Here is a 16,909-nt window from a genome sequence, read left to right as displayed (position 1 = left end):
AAATAAAAAATTAATTAAAAAAATTTGTTATTACAGAGGGACAAGAGGATACAATTCTTTCCTATGAGCCAGTCATCCGACAGGAAAGTGAGTGAAACATATTGCCTAAGTCAAACTGTGGCTTGTATGTTTCTACATGTGTCCTCACCTGCCTATTTCGTCTCTTATGCAGTCCACTACACAAGGCCTGTGATCATTTTGGGCCCAATGAAGGACCGGGTAAACGATGACCTCATCTCTGAGTTTCCCCACAAGTTTGGCTCCTGTGTACCCCGTGAGTTTACAGCAACAAACACATCCAGACAGAACACTGAATATGCCAGCAGCAACAAAAATAAACTTTGTTCCATTCCCCTCTGCAGATACAACTCGTCCAAGGCGAGAGAATGAGATGGACGGCCAGGACTACCACTTTGTGGGCTCCCGAGAGCAAATGGAGAAGGACATTCAGGATAATAAATTCATTGAGGCTGGCCAGTTCAATGAGAACCTCTATGGGACGAGCATCTTGTCTGTCAGAACTGTGGCTGAGAGGGTAGGCACCGAGACTTGGGTTGGGTTACCAGATTGTGTTTGTATTTTTGGGGGTGTAACCAGAAGCATGTTAAGTTGCCCACTAAATTGGAAACTGGACATTTGTAATAAATGTTCCACTGCAGCACTGCAACTACTAACAATCCTTTATGAATATGTTACCTAATTATGTAACAAAGCCTTTCTTTACTTGTCCACAGGGGAAACACTGCATTCTGGATGTGTCTGGGAACGCCATAAAACGACTGCAGCAAGCACAACTTTATCCGATTGCCATCTTTATTAAACCAAAATCCATTGAAGCCCTAATGTAAGTGTGAGCTCTTTGACATACTGTAGTTAAGATATTGGCAAATTTAAGTGTGTCTGTAATACTAACCATTAACTTGCTTGTCTGTTTCAGGGAAATGAATAAGAGGCAGACTTACGAGCAGGCCAATAAAGTCTTTGACAAGGCAGTTAAGCTGGAGCAAGACTTTGGAGAGTATTTTACAGGTTTGTCTCACTGCCCTTTTGCTTTGGGTCACAGATAAATATTTGGAGTTACAATTTGGGCTGTGTCTAATGTTTTAAATTATAGATTAATCTGTTTCACCCCGCAACCCTGTATGCAGGATAAGCGGTTGACGATGGATGGATGGATTAACTCTATTAACTCTAGTTCTGATGCAACCAACATACCTGCCTCTGCGTTTGTGTCTCCAGCTATTGTACAGGGTGACTCGCTAGAGGAGATCTACAACAAAATCAAGCTAATCATCGAGGAGCAGTCTGGTCCCTACATCTGGATCCCCTCCTCAGAGAAGCTCTGAGCTCCCTGCCGTCCCCTCTGCGTAGGTGCAGAGCTCCCCACCTGCCTCCCAGAGACCCCATCCAAGCCCAAATAGCCCCCCTCCTCACCTCCTTTTTGCAGATATGTTTCATATCAAGTTTTAGTGTCATCATTATGTTACTCTCTAAATGAAAAAGAAGTCTTATCACCATTACTGTGACTGTGCACACCCCTGCATGAGTTTCTCAACAAATCCATTCAAGACTGGAAATGCCATTCCAAAGGAATATGTCGAAGGAAAACAAAAGGGAAAATGAATAAATCCTTTTGTGAACTGGGACTGACTGAAGATCAGAATGTTTTACAGAAAGAGCGTAGCTGGGATTCAAGAAGAAGTTGCAGGGAAACAGAGACAAATCATACCAAGTTGGAACACTTTGTAAATGTTCATCAAATCACATTTAAAAAGACACACAAGATGAGGAGTGAAGACCAGTCACGGTTTTCTTTTCTAAAAAGACTGGATAAAATCGAGCCCTGCTGATGGTACTGTTCAAGGAGTCATCTCTCTTGTTTATACTGACTGAGGAAATTAGTGGAGCCTACAAACTGGTGATCTATTTATCACAAACCAGCTTGCTGTTTGGTCGTCTGCCAGTTGTCTGTGCTGCAGCTGATAAAGACATCTTGGGAGGCAGATCAAGAGGAAGAAATGCGTTGTGAATCTCTACATTTATATTATGAAATCACAAGATAAATGATAAAATCCCACTGAGATTTACTACATATTAAAAACTACACATTTTACACTTCACTAGAATTGTCAATTTGGAGGGCTGTTAGATTTCCTTTTTATGTTTTTCTTATTTTCTTTGTGGGATTTTTTGCTTGTGGATTTTAGCTGCTCTGTGTAAAGTATGGGGGTAGAGAAGTGTAACTGGGCTCTCTGCAAAACACCAAACTGCCTTACATCAAATACAAATTCTGTTTTGTGACTACCTGTTGTCTGTTAAGGAGGCTGCACACAATTGACAAGGAAAAGGGAAAACATTCTCACTTTTTCTTAACTCTGTGTGTCATTCGACTGCCAGGAGGCCTGACTTGAGTGCAATAGATAAAACAAAGTCTCACCTCTGTGGGCGCCTTTTCTTCCCTGTTTTCCAACCATCCTTACTGTGTAATTAAAGAAGAATTTGGCCACTGAATTACAATTTGGACAGCCAGAGCCTAACTCATGTTGAGCAGCAGACCACCCTATTACACTCTCTGCCTTCCAAGAGGATTTTCTTCTGATTGAATGGTCACATGGTACTGTCCTATCTGCCGCCATCACGGTGGCCTTAAAACGGGTAGAACAAGACAATAATTGTATTGGATGTCCTAACAATTAAAGAGTCAATATAACCTGTTTTGGATTGTCCCCCTGCCCCTCCCACCAAAAACAACACTAAAGTTGGGTTTGATTAAACCTTTATGCTTGGTGTATCTATAAACGTATTAATTCTTCATGAATCTGTCATTGGCAGGTGCTGAACCACTGTGTTGAGCTCTTATGTGTGTCTGGGGTGAGCTAGACCAGCTCAGGAATCTAAACGTACAGATACAATTTCCCCTGCGACTGAGGCCATGCTTGGGTGATGACACAGTTCCTAGCTGTCAAATGTGAACAAACGCGTACTAATAGTACTGTCGCTTAGTTAAATGCGTCTTCAACTTAACCGTGTAATCGGGCTGCATTCTGTGTCTTCTCTTTTTCCGTGAGGTGGGAAGCTTGTTCAAGGCCATCTGTGCGGTTACACTAGAGTTGGCTGTATGGCATCACCGGGATTGAAATGACGTTCTCCATCCTCTCATGCAGATCTTGGCACTGTATGTTTGTATCTGAAGAAGAGTGTGGCCACCAATTGTTCTCTCTTTCCTCCTCAGCCTTTTGACGAGTGCAAAGGGATTTTTTTTTTCTTCTTCTCAGAGAGCCAGACCCAACAGGAAGTGGCAACGTAGACCTCTGGGTCCCCTGCTCTCTCCCACCCACAGAGCACCTGTACCTGCAGGCATTTTCTGAACAGGTGTGCCCACCTGCCAGGCACCACTGCTAAACCAGCTGTCATTACCTGTGTCAAAACCAGAGTTCAGGGAATAACCGAAGGGAACAGAGCCATTTATAAACTGCTTGCAGACTGTTTCAAAGGGTGTGGTAGCTGTACAATGTAAATAAGCCCCCAGCAGATCCCCCTCACCTGTGCTTCATGCATGTGTGAATCAAACTGGGACAAACATGTTTTATAGACCACAAATGTCAGGTAAGTAAAGTTTGAGCTACTCTTGAGATATAATTTCCATACAAATGTGCTGTATTGTTGGTATTTCTCTTCAAATGCCTATTGGAAAACTTAACTAGCCAGTTGGGAATTCAGTTCCCTCAAGTAGGGCCTGTCTACATGTGATTTCTTGTGGAACGTGTCTGGGTGTATAGATTTTAAAAATATATTGTAAAATAATTAAAGAGATGCAGGCAGAAACCTACACAATATCACAGAAACCAGGAGCAGTGATCAATACATCATTAGAAGTTTAGAATTGGTCCTCTCTGGTGTTTAGTTACAATACAGCTGACTGTTAACAATGTGTGTGGTATTCATACCTCAGTCAGCCATGTCAAAGCCCAAAGAACTTGATTTCATTTTACTCTTTCCATTGAGGTTGTGGTATATAGCAAGATGGAAGCTGAATGCCTCTGTGTGTGTATAATTGATGAGGGTCTTTGTTCTGATGAGAGAAATGATGACATATATGCTTTTATTTTTTTGGGGGGGGGGTCAGGGTTCTTGTTTGTACTTTTGGGTGATGATGTTTATGTTATAGCACATCTGTGCAGTAAGTGCTTGCAAACATGAACCCTTTGATTGTACAGTAGTTTCCTTCCTGTCACTGCAGGTGGTACAGCCTATCAGGACATTTGGCCTCATGGTCTTCCCTGTCCTAGTCATGAGGGAACACAGTCCTGCAACTTTTGTTTGGGTTTTATTTTGGGACTTGACAAGAGTTTATTTGTTTGAAAATAAAATACGTGATTCAGTTATGATTTTGATGTGCTTGTTTTTCCACTTTAAGCGCCTCCGTAGCTTTGAAAAGAATTCCATTTTTGTTAAAGATTATTTGTTGGGATTTTAGCCTTTTATTTACAGAAGGCAACAAACATTAGGGAGAGAGAGAAAGGGTGGTAACATGAAACAAAAGTCCCAGGAACAGAAACGAATTTGCTATATGTCTTATCCACTAGTCTACCAGGATGTCTCACAATTGTACAGATTTAAAGCAACAATTTATGAAACTGCAATATCTGATGGACTTACTACAACAACATTAATAACATTTAGCTGCAACAAACTGATGGAACTGAGTCAATTTAGGAGTACCCTCAGAACAGGCACCTAACAGCTGACCTGTCCCAGTTTGGTTATTCTTCCATGATGAGGTTCTTCTTGGCTTTGTCCAACCTATCCAGGATTTCACTGTAGAGACCAGACATCTGTGTGTACACAAGAACAACTGTATCACTTAAAAATGTCTGGGCTCTCAACGGTCTACAATGATGGTTATATACTTAATTTAGCATAAAACCTGTGTGTTTCTTCAGCTAGCTAACTGGCAGGGTGTTTCAAGCTTTATCATGCTCCACTGCTACAACCACCCCAGTCTGCTTAATTCATTCATCCCCTTCCTTCTTCTCCACCCATCCTGTACCTGTGTCTCATAACTGTCCTGCAGGGATCCCAGGTGGCGGACGAAGCTCATGGCGAGGCCACACCACTTCTCAGCCTCGGGATACTGAGCCAGGCTGTACAGCAATATCCCTGTGTTCCAAGCCCGAGTCAGCAACCACAGGGTCTCCATCTCTGGGAAGTCGTCCGGCTGCAGAGGAGAGCAGGAAGATATTCAAAAGGCCATTTGACGGAGGCCACTTGGGTGACTCATTTGAGCCAAGCGTATGGAAGGAAATCTGTGTTTTCATTGGGTAAAGCATGTTAGTAACTTCCATCCAATACCGTGTCTACTGTGTGTTAACCTTTACTAATGCTTAGGAGTCTTAAACAGACTGTAAACAAACTCGGAAGGTCTACCATTTATTAAATTTTATTCATTTTTCACAACACTTTAATCTTGGGCTTTCACTTTGATCCAACGAATTCTACAGCTTTTGAGTAATAACTCAATATGAAAGGGGAAATATGCACTACCTCTAAAGCAGTGTAATGTCTCAATAATTTGATGCCTCTTTTCAGAGCCGCTGCTCACCGGCAGTGTGATGACTTGTACAGCACATTAACATTCAAATTGGCAGGAAGGGAGTGGTGAATGGAAGCATCTGCTAATTGAAGTGCGGCTGAAAGCCCATTGATAAAAAGAGGCTTCTAGAACAGCAGGCAGGCGTGGAGTGGAAGAGAGGGGGTTAATTATATAGCAAGGAGCAGTTCTGTTGGAGGGAACAGGAGGTGGGTGCCAAGGGATGGCGGTGTGTGATTGGTGCCGACTCACTGCGGCTGCAATGATGGACAGGGCCTCCTCATAGTAGTCCCACACCTCCTTGAGCACATGGGCCTCCACCTCTGACACACCGGTCGGGAGGGACAGCTTGATCAGGCTGTGAACACACTTGCTAAGGTGGGGATACAAAAACAATTAACATCAATCAGATACCCTTTTGTTGTACTAAGCACATTGTGTGAATAAATCGTTAATAAAACGTCATTGGTGTTTTCACGCAGAGTAGTGATGAGTATACCTGCAGCGCGCCAGGTCAGTCTGTGGTTGTTTCTTATGCAGAGAGAGAGCAACCCTCAAGGCCTTCTTACATAGCAGAGGGAAGTGGGCTGGAGGCTCCATGGCTAAAGCTACATATACAGTGAGGAAAATAAGTATTTGAACACCCTGCTATTTTGCAAGTTCTCCCACTTAGAAATCATGGAGGGGTCTGAAATTATCATCGTAGGTGCATGTCCACTGTGAGAGACATAATCTAAAAAAAATTATCCAGAAATCACAATGTATGATTTTTTAACTATTTATTTGTATGATACAGCTGCAAATAAGTATTTGAACACCTGTCTATCAGCTAGAATTCTGACTCTCAAAGACCTGTTAGTCTGCCTTCAAAATGTCCACCTCCACTCCATTTATTATCCTAAATTAGATGCACCTGTTTGAGGTCGTTAGCTGCATAAAGACACCTGTCCACCCCATACAATCAGTAAGAATCCAACTACTAACATGGCCACGACCAAAGAGCTGTCCAAAGACACTACAGACAAAATTGTACACCTCCACAAGGCTGGAAAGGGCTACGGGAAATTGCCAAGCAGCTTGGTGAAAAAAGGTCCACTGTTGGAGCAATTATTAGAAAATGGAAGAAGCTAAACATGACTGTCAATCTCCCTTGGACTGGGGCTGCATGCAAGATCTCACCTTGTGGGGTCTCAATGATCCTAAGAAAGGTGAGAAATCAGCCCAGAACTACACGGGAGGAGCTGGTCAATGACCTGAAAAGAGCTGGGACCACCGTTTCCAAGGTTACTGTTGGTAATACACTAAGACGTCATGGTTTGAAATCATGCGTGGCACTGAAGGTTCCCCTGCTTAAACCAGCACATGTCCAGGCCCGTCTTCAGTTTGCCATTGACCATTTGGATGATCCAGAGGAGTCATGGGAGAAAGTCATGTGGTAAGATGAGACCAAAATATAACTTTTTGGTCATAATTCCACTAACCGTGTTTGGAGGAAGAAGAATGATGAGTACCATCCCAAGAACACCATCCCTACTGTGAAGCATGGGGGTGGTAGCATCATGCTTTGGGGCTGTTCTGCACATGGGACAGGGCGACTGCACTGTATTAAGGAGAGGATGACCGGGGCCATGTATTGCAAGATTTTGGGGAACAACCTCCTTCCCTCAGTTAGAGCATTAAAGATGGGTCGAGGCTGGGTCTTCCAACATGACAATGACCTGAAGCACACAGCCAGGATAACCAAGGAGTGGCTCTGTAAGAAGCATATCAAGGTTCTGGTGTGGCCTAGCCAGTCTCCAGACCTAAACCCACTAGAGAATCTTTGGAGGGAGCTCAAACTCTGTGTTTCTCAGCGACAGCCCAGAAACCTGACTGATCGGTGTGGAGGAGTGGGCCAAAATCCCTCCTGCAGTGTGTGCAAACCTGGTGAAAAACTACAGGAAATGTTTGACCTCAACAAAGGCTACTGTACCAAATATTAACATTGATTTTCTCAGGTGTTCAAATACTTATTTGCAGCTGTATCATACAAATAAATAGTTAAAAAATCATACATTGTGATTTCTGGATAATTTTTTTTAGATTATGTCTCTCACAGTGGACATGCACCTACGATGATAATTTCAGACCCCTCCATGATTTCTAAGTGGGAGAACTTGCAAAATAGCAGGGTGTTCAAATACTTATTTTCCTGACTGTATATATAAAAAAAGATGCCAGCATACTTCCTGACATACTAGAACGTGTCTATTTCTAATGGCATGTCAGCAGAGATGAGAATAACAATACAGTAAGGTGTGTGTTTTTGTTTTTACCTGCAATGGTTTCAAGCACCTTGGTTTCAACATTTTCAAGCTCCAAGACAGACTCAAGTACCGTCTCAACCTTGGGGTCATTCAGCTTCGCACGAGCTTCAAATTCATACAGCAGCAGCAGCGTGTCTGTTGGGTCCATTGGGAAGTTCCCTTAAAGCCCATGTTGAGATTACATTTCTTTTTGATTCATGAAAGATGTGCACATAAACATGGTTGTTATTTGGATGGGGTTGATACGTAAGGTACCTGATGCTTTCAGGGTATTCCAGATCTCCCAACAAATCTGAATGTGCTCCAGAGCCTGAGTGAGCTCCTCAGTCTGTGAACCAAACAGGAAAAAACACATAACAAGCATTCTGGACTCTTCATCGCCATCTACTGTTCAGTTCCTCTTCAAAGGCAGAGGGATTAAAATTAAACACCTACACCAGCACCAATAATGTGGTTAGTCACCTCTCTTCTCCTCTGGTCTTGGTAAATTTCCATTTATGTGGATGGAGAGCGTGCTAAATGTAGGAGATGGACAGAGGGAGTGGGTGGCACACCTGGGTAGAGAGAAGAGACTTTCTGCAGAGCTCCAAAGAGGCAGCGGCAGCCATTAGCAGACATGTCTTCTGGCCCATGAGCAGTGTGCGATCAGGAGGGCACAGCTGGGAGAGCTACAGGTTCATGGAGATGCATACACAAGTATGACCGAGGAAATAATGCGTGATTGTATAGCATTTCGAAAATACTGTATCCATTTTGATTGCAATAAACCAAGAAAGGGGCTATGAGCACAAGACAAACTGTAACTACTTTTCAGGGATTCCCTCTGAAATAAAGTAGTTCATCCTAGTTTCTCTGAAACATTTAGTCAGCATCCAACATCAGTAGCTTTTAATTGTCCTCAGGCATGAATGCATGTATGTCAAGTATGTGCCCTCAGTCAACATCTCGTGGGGAAATAAAGGTTAAAAATCATTGTGGGTCATTATGATTCTTTATCTCAAACGGATATGTTTATCTCTCCAAAGCAATATTAAATCCCTGTTCAGGTGTTATTGATCTACACACACAAACTGTAGATATTGATTAATTCAGCTAAGGAAGCTAATAAGGGCACTTGCCTGGTAAGAGAGCACAAAGAAATCCCTTATTCTGTCGGGGCTGCTCTCGCACTGCAGAGCCGAGTTCCAAGCTGTAACAAGGACACACACACACACACTGAGAAAATGAAGGTGCTGCAAGATTTTAACTGATAGCATACCATGTCTGACTGAAGTGACAAGGAGTCTTTGTCTTAGTACCAATCTTCCTGAACCAGTTAGCTTCCTCTGCGCGTTGCTCAACAGTCATGAGAGACTGGTGTGAAACTTTCTGCAGAGCTGCAGTGATGGCAAACAAAACATTTGTTGACACACAACAGATACAGTAAACATTTCTTCCCTAAATGTTGCATAATGTATTCACCCATTTTTAGATATGGCAGCAGGACATCCAGATTCACATTCCTACATGGAGTGATAGAAGTTAGTAAATATAAATCTATGTTTTGATTTTATAAAATGCCTAATAATACTTTATAATCACATTTTTAGGTACTTTCCATTCTCCTCACCTCATGTCATCATTAGATTTTTCTATTGTGAAGAGCACAAGTCGAACCAAACACCTATAAAAAGATGAATGGAGAAACTGGTGATGACCTCCTTTATTTCACCTACTAACTTTATTATACAGAGACACACTTTCAGTGGAGAAGCAAGGGAATATAGGTCAGTGGATCATAGAGGTGTATGGAAAACTAACAGACTCGCTACAATCTCTCAACACATAAGCTATCTCTACTAAATGTTGTCACTTTATGTGTGAAACTCTACCATCGTGTTTTGTTTATGCGGCCTCAACACGTGAACGCTTAATGCTTCAAAGTAAAAATTTGGTTTTGTAAAAATCAGTATTTCTATTCTCAAAGCAAACAGCAAGCACATTTAATGCTTATCCAAAAAGCCTTGCTTTTAGTTCAAGCAGCAGCATGGAAAAGAATATGAGCAAACAATTAGAAGGAAACAGACCTATAACTGAAAAGGCCTCCTTGGTGAAACACACTGATTAATGAATGAATGTCCATATGCATCCATGTCCTTCACAGCCAGGTCTATTATGGTTTCTAAGGTACTGTTTGTGTGGGTAAGGTGTGTGAGGTTCTCAAATAAATGCATTTTGCTGGCTTTTTCCTTCTTTATAGCTTTCATGTCAGAGATATTTTATCAGAATATATGGATTTTTTTCTGCAGGTAAATTATTTATTTTGGTATTAAACTATTCATATGTACAATCCCAGTTCTCACAGACCTGAGAGCAGTCAGAACCTGAGCTTCATCTTTGGAGTTTTCACACAAACTCTCCAGTGCCTTCATGGCAGTTTCCTGCTGTTCATTCTGTCTCAGGGGAATAAATATTCTCATCATCATTAATACCACCACCCACCATTCACATTCATTACAATCATACAGTATACTAAAGAAAGGATTCCTACATATTATACATTCAAATCATTTTCTAGACCTTACTCTAACAAACTGTTAATAGCTGGTTGCTGTCGAGTATGTCTGCTGATCTTGGGAAGGGGATGTCCACTAAGATGTTTTATTGTATTATGTTTTGATATATAATATAGGTTAAATATCACAAATAAATAATTATTTGTACAACAATATGAACTGTGAGGTGGTAGACAGTAATGTTCTTTAATCCCACATCTGCTATCATGATATCCTTCCAACAGGCATCCTCACCAACCAGTTTTTCAAATTCTGCCAACTGTGTTCAACTGTGCATCTGTTCAAGCTGCAGGTATCACTGTTGAAGACTAAACCCAGGTTTTTGAAGCCCTATAATGTCATGAAAGGACGATAAGACTGGACGACCACACCAAAAAAATTGCTTTCCCAAATATTCCACAAATTTCACAACTGGTGTAGTAATGTCCTACCTCCAAAGCAATCTGAGCAGCCAGACTGAGGAGATAGGAAGCAGCATTTTCAGACACCAGCAGTCTGTCCTCATTGGCCACAGGATTCCTGCACAGAAGTCCCATCGCATTCACTGCCTCTGCAGCTGATACAAATAAACAGCATCATCACCACCACAGAGAATATGCTGAAAATGTAGCTGCAATAAAACTGTAACACTACTACCATGCATGCTTTTACTGCATAGTCATCACACAAGGTGTTTTGTAAATACCTTTCTCCACATTGTTCTCCTGCACTGCAATCTTGTAAACACTGAACTTGGTGAAAATGCTGTCAGGATCACATCTCTCTGCTTCTTTAATTGCTTCTTTAGCCTGATAAACACATATGTTCTTGTATGTGCAAACATACATCTCATACATAAACTATAAAAAAAACCTGGCAGGAGTACTGGTGACAAACTACCTGCTGAGTTCTGAAATGCACCACTCACTGCAGTCACTTCACAACCCATTTATTTCCATGACTTGCTGTTGTGGCTCAAGTTGTCTTACCTTTTCCAGTTGCTTAAGTTGCAGGAAACAGGAAGCTCTGTTCCTCTGCAGTTTGGCTGAGTTGGGCTCCATCTGACCTGCCTTAAAGAAACTTAAGGAGTAGTTATACCACTGAAGAGCCTCAGAATAGTTCCTGGCCTGGGAAGAAAGAAGAACATCAAGTTATACATTACGTATCCTTCAGTAGACATGAAACCTCTGAATTGTACCTTTATTAAATTTTTAGAAGCCATGGGCAGCCACAATGCAAAGATCAGGGACCACCACTAATTCTGAGGCCAGTATCTTGTTCAAAGTTAGGGTAGGACAGCCACACCTTGCTACATTGCTGATCACATGCTATAACAACTATACATGTGTATACACACTATAAAATATCTTGTGAATTAACAATAAACTGTGTTTTGGATACCTCAAAGTGTTTGGACGCTTTATCCCACAGCATGACATGTAGACTTGTGAGGGCCTGTGGAGTCAGCTGTTTTCCTGTATAGTGGCCTGTGTGGGTATAAACAATGGTAATACTAATACAGAGGCACATAAACCGTACACTACCTGCATTACCATAAAAGTTATTGTGTCATTTCTATTAAAATTAGAGTTATTCTAGAACTGGAGTGCAAAAGTAAAGTACCAGTGATGATATCCTCTATCTTCTGTTTGCCCAACAGCTCCTTGCCTCTTTGCAGCAGCAGCTCAATGTGCAACACAAGAGCAGTGCCCAGGTCAGGGGAAGACTCAAAGTGCTGACATACACGTTTCAAATACTCAAATGCCAGCACTTCTCTAGAAAAATCAAAACAGATATTATTCTGAGTTTAATAGTATGTGTCTGACCATTCCTACAAAGACAATGTATATCTATATCTATATCTATATCTATATCTATATATATATACGTTTTTACCTGTCTTCAGATATGAGTAGTTTCACTGCGCTCAGACACACTTCAAGAGAAACCTTAGCTTCCAGCATCTCATGAAGTCCTGAAAACATGTTTTTATGATCTGGTGTGCATTTAACTCTTAAGTCAACTATAGACACACATTAACTCTTAGCAGGGAACAAGCATTTCCAGTAGTTTCAGGTCCTTAAACTACCAACTTTTCAATCTTGAATCTACTTCTCTAACCTCTCAGCCACTGACACCCCACTGCTGCCTATATTACTGAAGTTCTGTGTAAATAATTGAATGAGGTCAATGACTAACCTGCTCTGATATGATCATCTGAGGCCCCACATCTCAGGAATATTCTGATTTTTAAGTACAGCCCAGAGGCACTTACACATTCCTGTCAAATTGCAGAGTGACACCAGTTACCGAGCATCTGAGTTTTTATTTTGTAAATGTATTCTTCAAAATGGATATGGGAATCACAGTGTTGTTATATCCAACCTTGTTGGCTAAGTTGACAGCATTAAGGGCCTTGTCCTGAAACCTCTGACAGTCCCACTCTAAATAAACAGTGGCAAGGAGCCTCAAAACCTTGGCCTATTGTGAGGGATATTGAAGACAGTTAAAAATGACTAGGGTTGGGAGAAAAATCAATACAGTACAGTTTCGCGACATTTTACGTGGCAATATCGTGTCGTAACATGGACGTCAAGTATTGATCTTTTATTATATAAATTGTACATGAGAAGTTTACTTTTTGGTACTATAATAATACAATCAATTGCTTTTTTAGACCACTAGAAAAAGAGATTTCCTTTAGGGACACAATTTGAAGTTGGAAAAAAAGATTTAATAAATTGCAATATGTTTAAAATTGCAATAATATCATATCGTGACATAAGTATCGTGATAATATCGTATCGTGGTATTCTCACCCAAAAGAATTACTATTTTAATTTGTACTCATTGCTTATACTAAACTTTGTATTGCACTGTCTTACCTGGATTTCAGATCCAGGGGCGTATTTTACGTTCATTCTCCCAACGTCATAGCTTTGGCTGAAAAAGAGAAAAAACAACAAATCCGTTTCCCACTGCATTGTTTCTTAACTCTTTTCTGTAGAACTTAAACATTATAACAGAACATTATATTTACCTCAACCAAACTGCACTGTCCTCAAACTTTCTCAGATTGTAAGTGTCTATTCCAAAGTTGTAGCACATAAGGGAGATGTACGCAGTCTGCATTGAAAAAACATATTCAGTTAACATCCTCCACACTTTCTATAGCAATATGTACTGTAAATGTGATACAACAATATATAGTGTTGTTATAGTGATAACAGAGGGCTTTTTTTTACATCTTTTGGTAGCCGCAGCAGCATGTCTTTACAGCGCTGCATGTAGGCCAAAGCCTCATGGTTATTCCCTTGACTTATGGCCTGCAAAGAAGAGACTTGAACTTTCTATTAAATGTCAGCAAACAATATAACATTCCCTATTAACACAGAATGAGATTTCCCCCTCTCATTGTTTCTCAGATCACATTTTAGATGTCTCACACTTCACACTGCGAGTCTGTCAGAATAGCACTTCCTCAGCTGCCAAATATCACAAGAACAAATATTCACATTGAAGGTGTTGAACATCACATGCACCACAGCTCACCGATTCTGCCTGATATGAGAGAATTCGAAGCAGATCCTTCTCTACATCCCCTTTGGATGAAATGATGTCAGCAGCACCGTCACCTCTGGACGTCAGCTGGCTATAGAGGGTTTCCAGGCTCTAGGGATATTATATGTTGAATAATTTGTAAAGACACCATATTTATGTTTGCTCTCAGTTTGTGTTTTTTTCTTCACCTTAACAGCAAGCCTTAAGAAGTTATCTGCCATCTGGGGATTTTTGCAGTCCAGCCAGGTTCTCCCTGTTTTGCTGGCCATCTGTAAAGATTAGACACTGACAAACAGACCTTGTCCTCCTCAAATGTTGAGCACTCACATAGGGCCTACAGTATTGCCTACCAGGATTTGCTTGCGGACAACGCCCTCTGTTGGATTCCCAGGCTCACAGCAGTACAGCAGACTGCATGCAACATGACGCACTGTGAAGATGGTGAGAATATTTGAGTGTGACTTGAAATGGCCGTGACTACCCCTGCTTGCAATCCCTACATTGTGTCAACATTTCAGATGATATGTGTGAGTATTTTCAAGTGTCAAGATCATCCATAAAATTATCATGTAAATAAATACAGCAACTACAAGTATACCTTTGGCTTTCTGATTTTTACTTATACTGGTGCCCACATTCTTAGTAACTGCCCAATTCCACAGCTGGATGGCACACTCTTCAAGCTGCAATATGAGCACGAAAAACACACTTCTGACAATGTAGGACCACAAGGTGACATAATGCAATATTAGAAAAAACAATCTTTGACTTAGTACTAGATAAATAGATCTGAGGTAAAACTTTACGACTTGGTTACAGTAGAACTATACTGATGAGTTACATTAACTCACTTTTCATACAATTTAATGCCAACAAGTCAATAATCTTGTCGGCATTACATATGGTAGGCCTTGGATTACGAGAGTGAGAGCACAGTGAAATTTTATATTTATAAGTATTTGCTATTTTGTAAAAGTTGTTTGTTGCTTTATTTTTGTATGTATTATTACAGTACATCCCTGACCAGGACTGTGGGCTATTGTCAAACTCTCTTACACACATGTATCTACCTGTGGATCTGGTATTTTGGGGAAATCCTCCAGGCCAGAGATTTCAGAGAACAGTTTCTCGATCACCTCATCATAATCTGTCAGATGTTTCTGCAGCAGGTTCTCTGTGAGACCTGTGTATGAACAAAAGCAAATGTTTACAGGACATGAACAAGGTGACAGCAGACACTTCATCTCCACAAATGGTCAGTGATGATGTGTGACATGTAGCACATATCACAATATCATTTTGCCCACGAATCTGACAGCAACCATCATTTCATCACCACAGACAAAATGAGAAATGTGCTGCTGATCTCTCTCTCTCTCTCCCTCCCTATAATATTGTGGCTGCATTAAAAATTAAGCAATAGTAAACAACACCGTTCAGTCAGCAAAAAGAGCAACTATCCTTTTTTCTCTTTTTTCTTCACATTTTTCCCCCAAAACGTTTGTGTGGCAGGCAGTCTTACTTATAATGTGTGTCTTGTGGCAATTGCAAAAATTATTTTGATATTTTGTTGCAGCTTATTATTAACTAACACACGGTTTAAAATTACACGTTAATCTTTAATGGTGATCATTGAAGGTTCGATTATTTAGTTTAGTTATCTAAAAACAAGTTTTCAAATCCCAAAGTATTCAACAATTTAAGTAAATGTGAAAAACCACTTCAGAAGCTGAGAAGACTAACCCCTAACGTTAAATGCTTGGTATTGTTAATTTATAAATAAGGTCAGCAATTGTTTATAAAACTTCTCATTGACTAAGTTGGCTAATGTTTTTTCCGCACTAGGTTATTTGATTGTGCCCTCACTGGGTCTCTTGGGGTAGTGTCATTTTGAATATTCAGGCTAACGCTATATAATGGTGTTAAAATGGCTTGTTAGTAACGTTAACGTTATGCCATAATAATGTACAGTAACGTTATCGTGTATACTGCTGCAATATAAAAATAATCCCCTTTTATTCATTTTGGGCATGAGTAAAGTAGCCAGGTATAGGGCATAAAACAGAAGAAGTCAATACAGAGGTAACTTTAGCAAATATAAACAAGCTAACCTAGCTAAAGTAGTTAGCCTTAGTTAGCGGCAGTATCAGCGGAACCCTTTGGTGACTATGCTTTGGTTAATGTTACCTAGCTAGGGTGGAAGTTTAGTAACGTTAACCTTAGCTAAGTTCAGTACAACTGCAATTTGTAGCCAAAACTGTCTTAAAGCAATACCTGGAATAACAATAGCAATTAGACCAAGTGAGCGGGATAGTTACTCACATTTTACAGTTGAAACAAACCGCTCCATGTTTCACCACTGAAAAATAATTCTCAGGCTAGCTCATCACCGCAGCACGACCTTGTTTGATTGACAGCTGTCACAAAATTCCTATGAAGTTTGTCCAGGAGGTGATGATAAAGAGCCTGAGGGGTAACAAAATAAAACTTTGGATTAGTGTTAACTCTCATGAATTTATTTGCCTTACATAGCTATAGCTATTTTTACCCTGAGACTGGTTACTGTAATATGGTCCTGAATGTGGTTATTGTGCAGTTATTGTTAACGTTAACTATGGTATTGACATATAATATAGCTGGTTATCTACCTATCGCTACCAGGCATATTGATTTTTTAGACCATTATGACTTGGTAAACAAAGCTACAGCAAATAACCTTACTTGAGTGACTGTTACACTAGATTTTGTGTCATTCCATAGACTGTAAATGAAACAGTTCCACCATGAACAATAATTGCTTGTTTCTGTTAGAGCAAGTCAAAGAACACGAACATTATCTGATACAACATTGACAGATTTTACTCTCTTCAGTATACTAAAGTTTTCTCTCTAAAAAGTGGAGCTAATTTCACATTAAA

At 40.5% G+C, this 16,909-nt stretch overlaps 2 protein-coding genes across 13 annotated transcripts in view; one reads left to right on the top strand and one right to left on the bottom strand.

Moving 5' to 3' along the window:
- dlg3 (discs, large homolog 3 (Drosophila)) overlaps nt 1-4,388 on the top strand; it is an 87,469-nt gene extending 83,081 nt beyond the window's left edge. For all 10 annotated transcript variants that reach the window (XM_038700065.1, XM_038700066.1, XM_038700064.1 and 7 more), the window contains 6 exons: nt 37-87; nt 173-274; nt 363-535; nt 735-844; nt 938-1,029; nt 1,240-4,388. In XM_038700065.1, coding sequence (XP_038555993.1) covers nt 37-87; nt 173-274; nt 363-535; nt 735-844; nt 938-1,029; nt 1,240-1,346 — 635 coding nt within the window. In that variant the 3' untranslated portion in view covers nt 1,347-4,388. The remainder of the gene's footprint in view (nt 1-36; nt 88-172; nt 275-362; nt 536-734; nt 845-937; nt 1,030-1,239) is intronic.
- Nucleotides 4,389-4,461: 73 nt separating this feature from the next.
- Nucleotides 4,462-16,462, bottom strand: tex11 (testis expressed 11). Of its 3 annotated transcripts, none has more exons than XM_038700060.1 (30): nt 16,314-16,462; nt 15,062-15,174; nt 14,590-14,674; nt 14,342-14,421; nt 14,180-14,260; nt 13,983-14,102; nt 13,676-13,756; nt 13,471-13,556; nt 13,316-13,373; nt 12,816-12,911; nt 12,630-12,711; nt 12,327-12,405; nt 12,054-12,205; nt 11,832-11,917; nt 11,420-11,557; nt 11,137-11,239; nt 10,883-11,007; nt 10,686-10,781; nt 10,243-10,328; nt 9,506-9,559; nt 9,358-9,398; nt 9,195-9,272; nt 9,015-9,085; nt 8,451-8,564; nt 8,152-8,224; nt 7,906-8,055; nt 6,090-6,198; nt 5,843-5,963; nt 5,051-5,218; nt 4,462-4,835 (listed from the first exon to the last, which is right to left on the bottom strand). In XM_038700060.1, exons 1-30 carry the CDS (start codon nt 16,339-16,341, stop codon nt 4,764-4,766), a joined length of 2,826 nt encoding a protein of 941 aa, XP_038555988.1. In that variant the 5' UTR covers nt 16,342-16,462; the 3' UTR covers nt 4,462-4,763. The 3 variants fall into 3 exon arrangements, with proteins under 3 accessions (XP_038555988.1, XP_038555989.1, XP_038555990.1); XM_038700061.1 differs by having other exon boundaries at nt 7,906-8,031; XM_038700062.1 differs by lacking the exon at nt 10,686-10,781.
- Nucleotides 16,463-16,909: the final 447 nt, after the last annotated feature.

Source organism: Micropterus salmoides, unplaced genomic scaffold (genome assembly GCF_014851395.1).
Source record: "Micropterus salmoides isolate LMB-PRFRI ecotype aquatic unplaced genomic scaffold, ASM1485139v1 Ms_hic_scaffold_5, whole genome shotgun sequence".
Classification (NCBI taxonomy): Eukaryota; Metazoa; Chordata; class Actinopteri; order Centrarchiformes; family Centrarchidae; genus Micropterus; species Micropterus salmoides.
This window is presented reverse-complemented; position numbering and strand designations above follow the sequence as displayed.

Bases quoted from the DNA above. Each gene is read 5' to 3' on its own strand.
- tex11 (XM_038700060.1), bottom strand. From the start codon at position 16,341: ATGGAGCGGTTTGTTTCAACTGTAAAAT. The intron at 14,103-14,179 runs GTGAAGAAAAAA...TAATATCCCTAG, and splicing joins TCTTAAGGCTTGCTGTTAAG to AGCCTGGAAACCCTCTATAG. The intron at 6,199-7,905 runs GTAAAAACAAAA...CTGTATATGTAG, and splicing joins GGTGCTTGAAACCATTGCAG to CTTTAGCCATGGAGCCTCCA.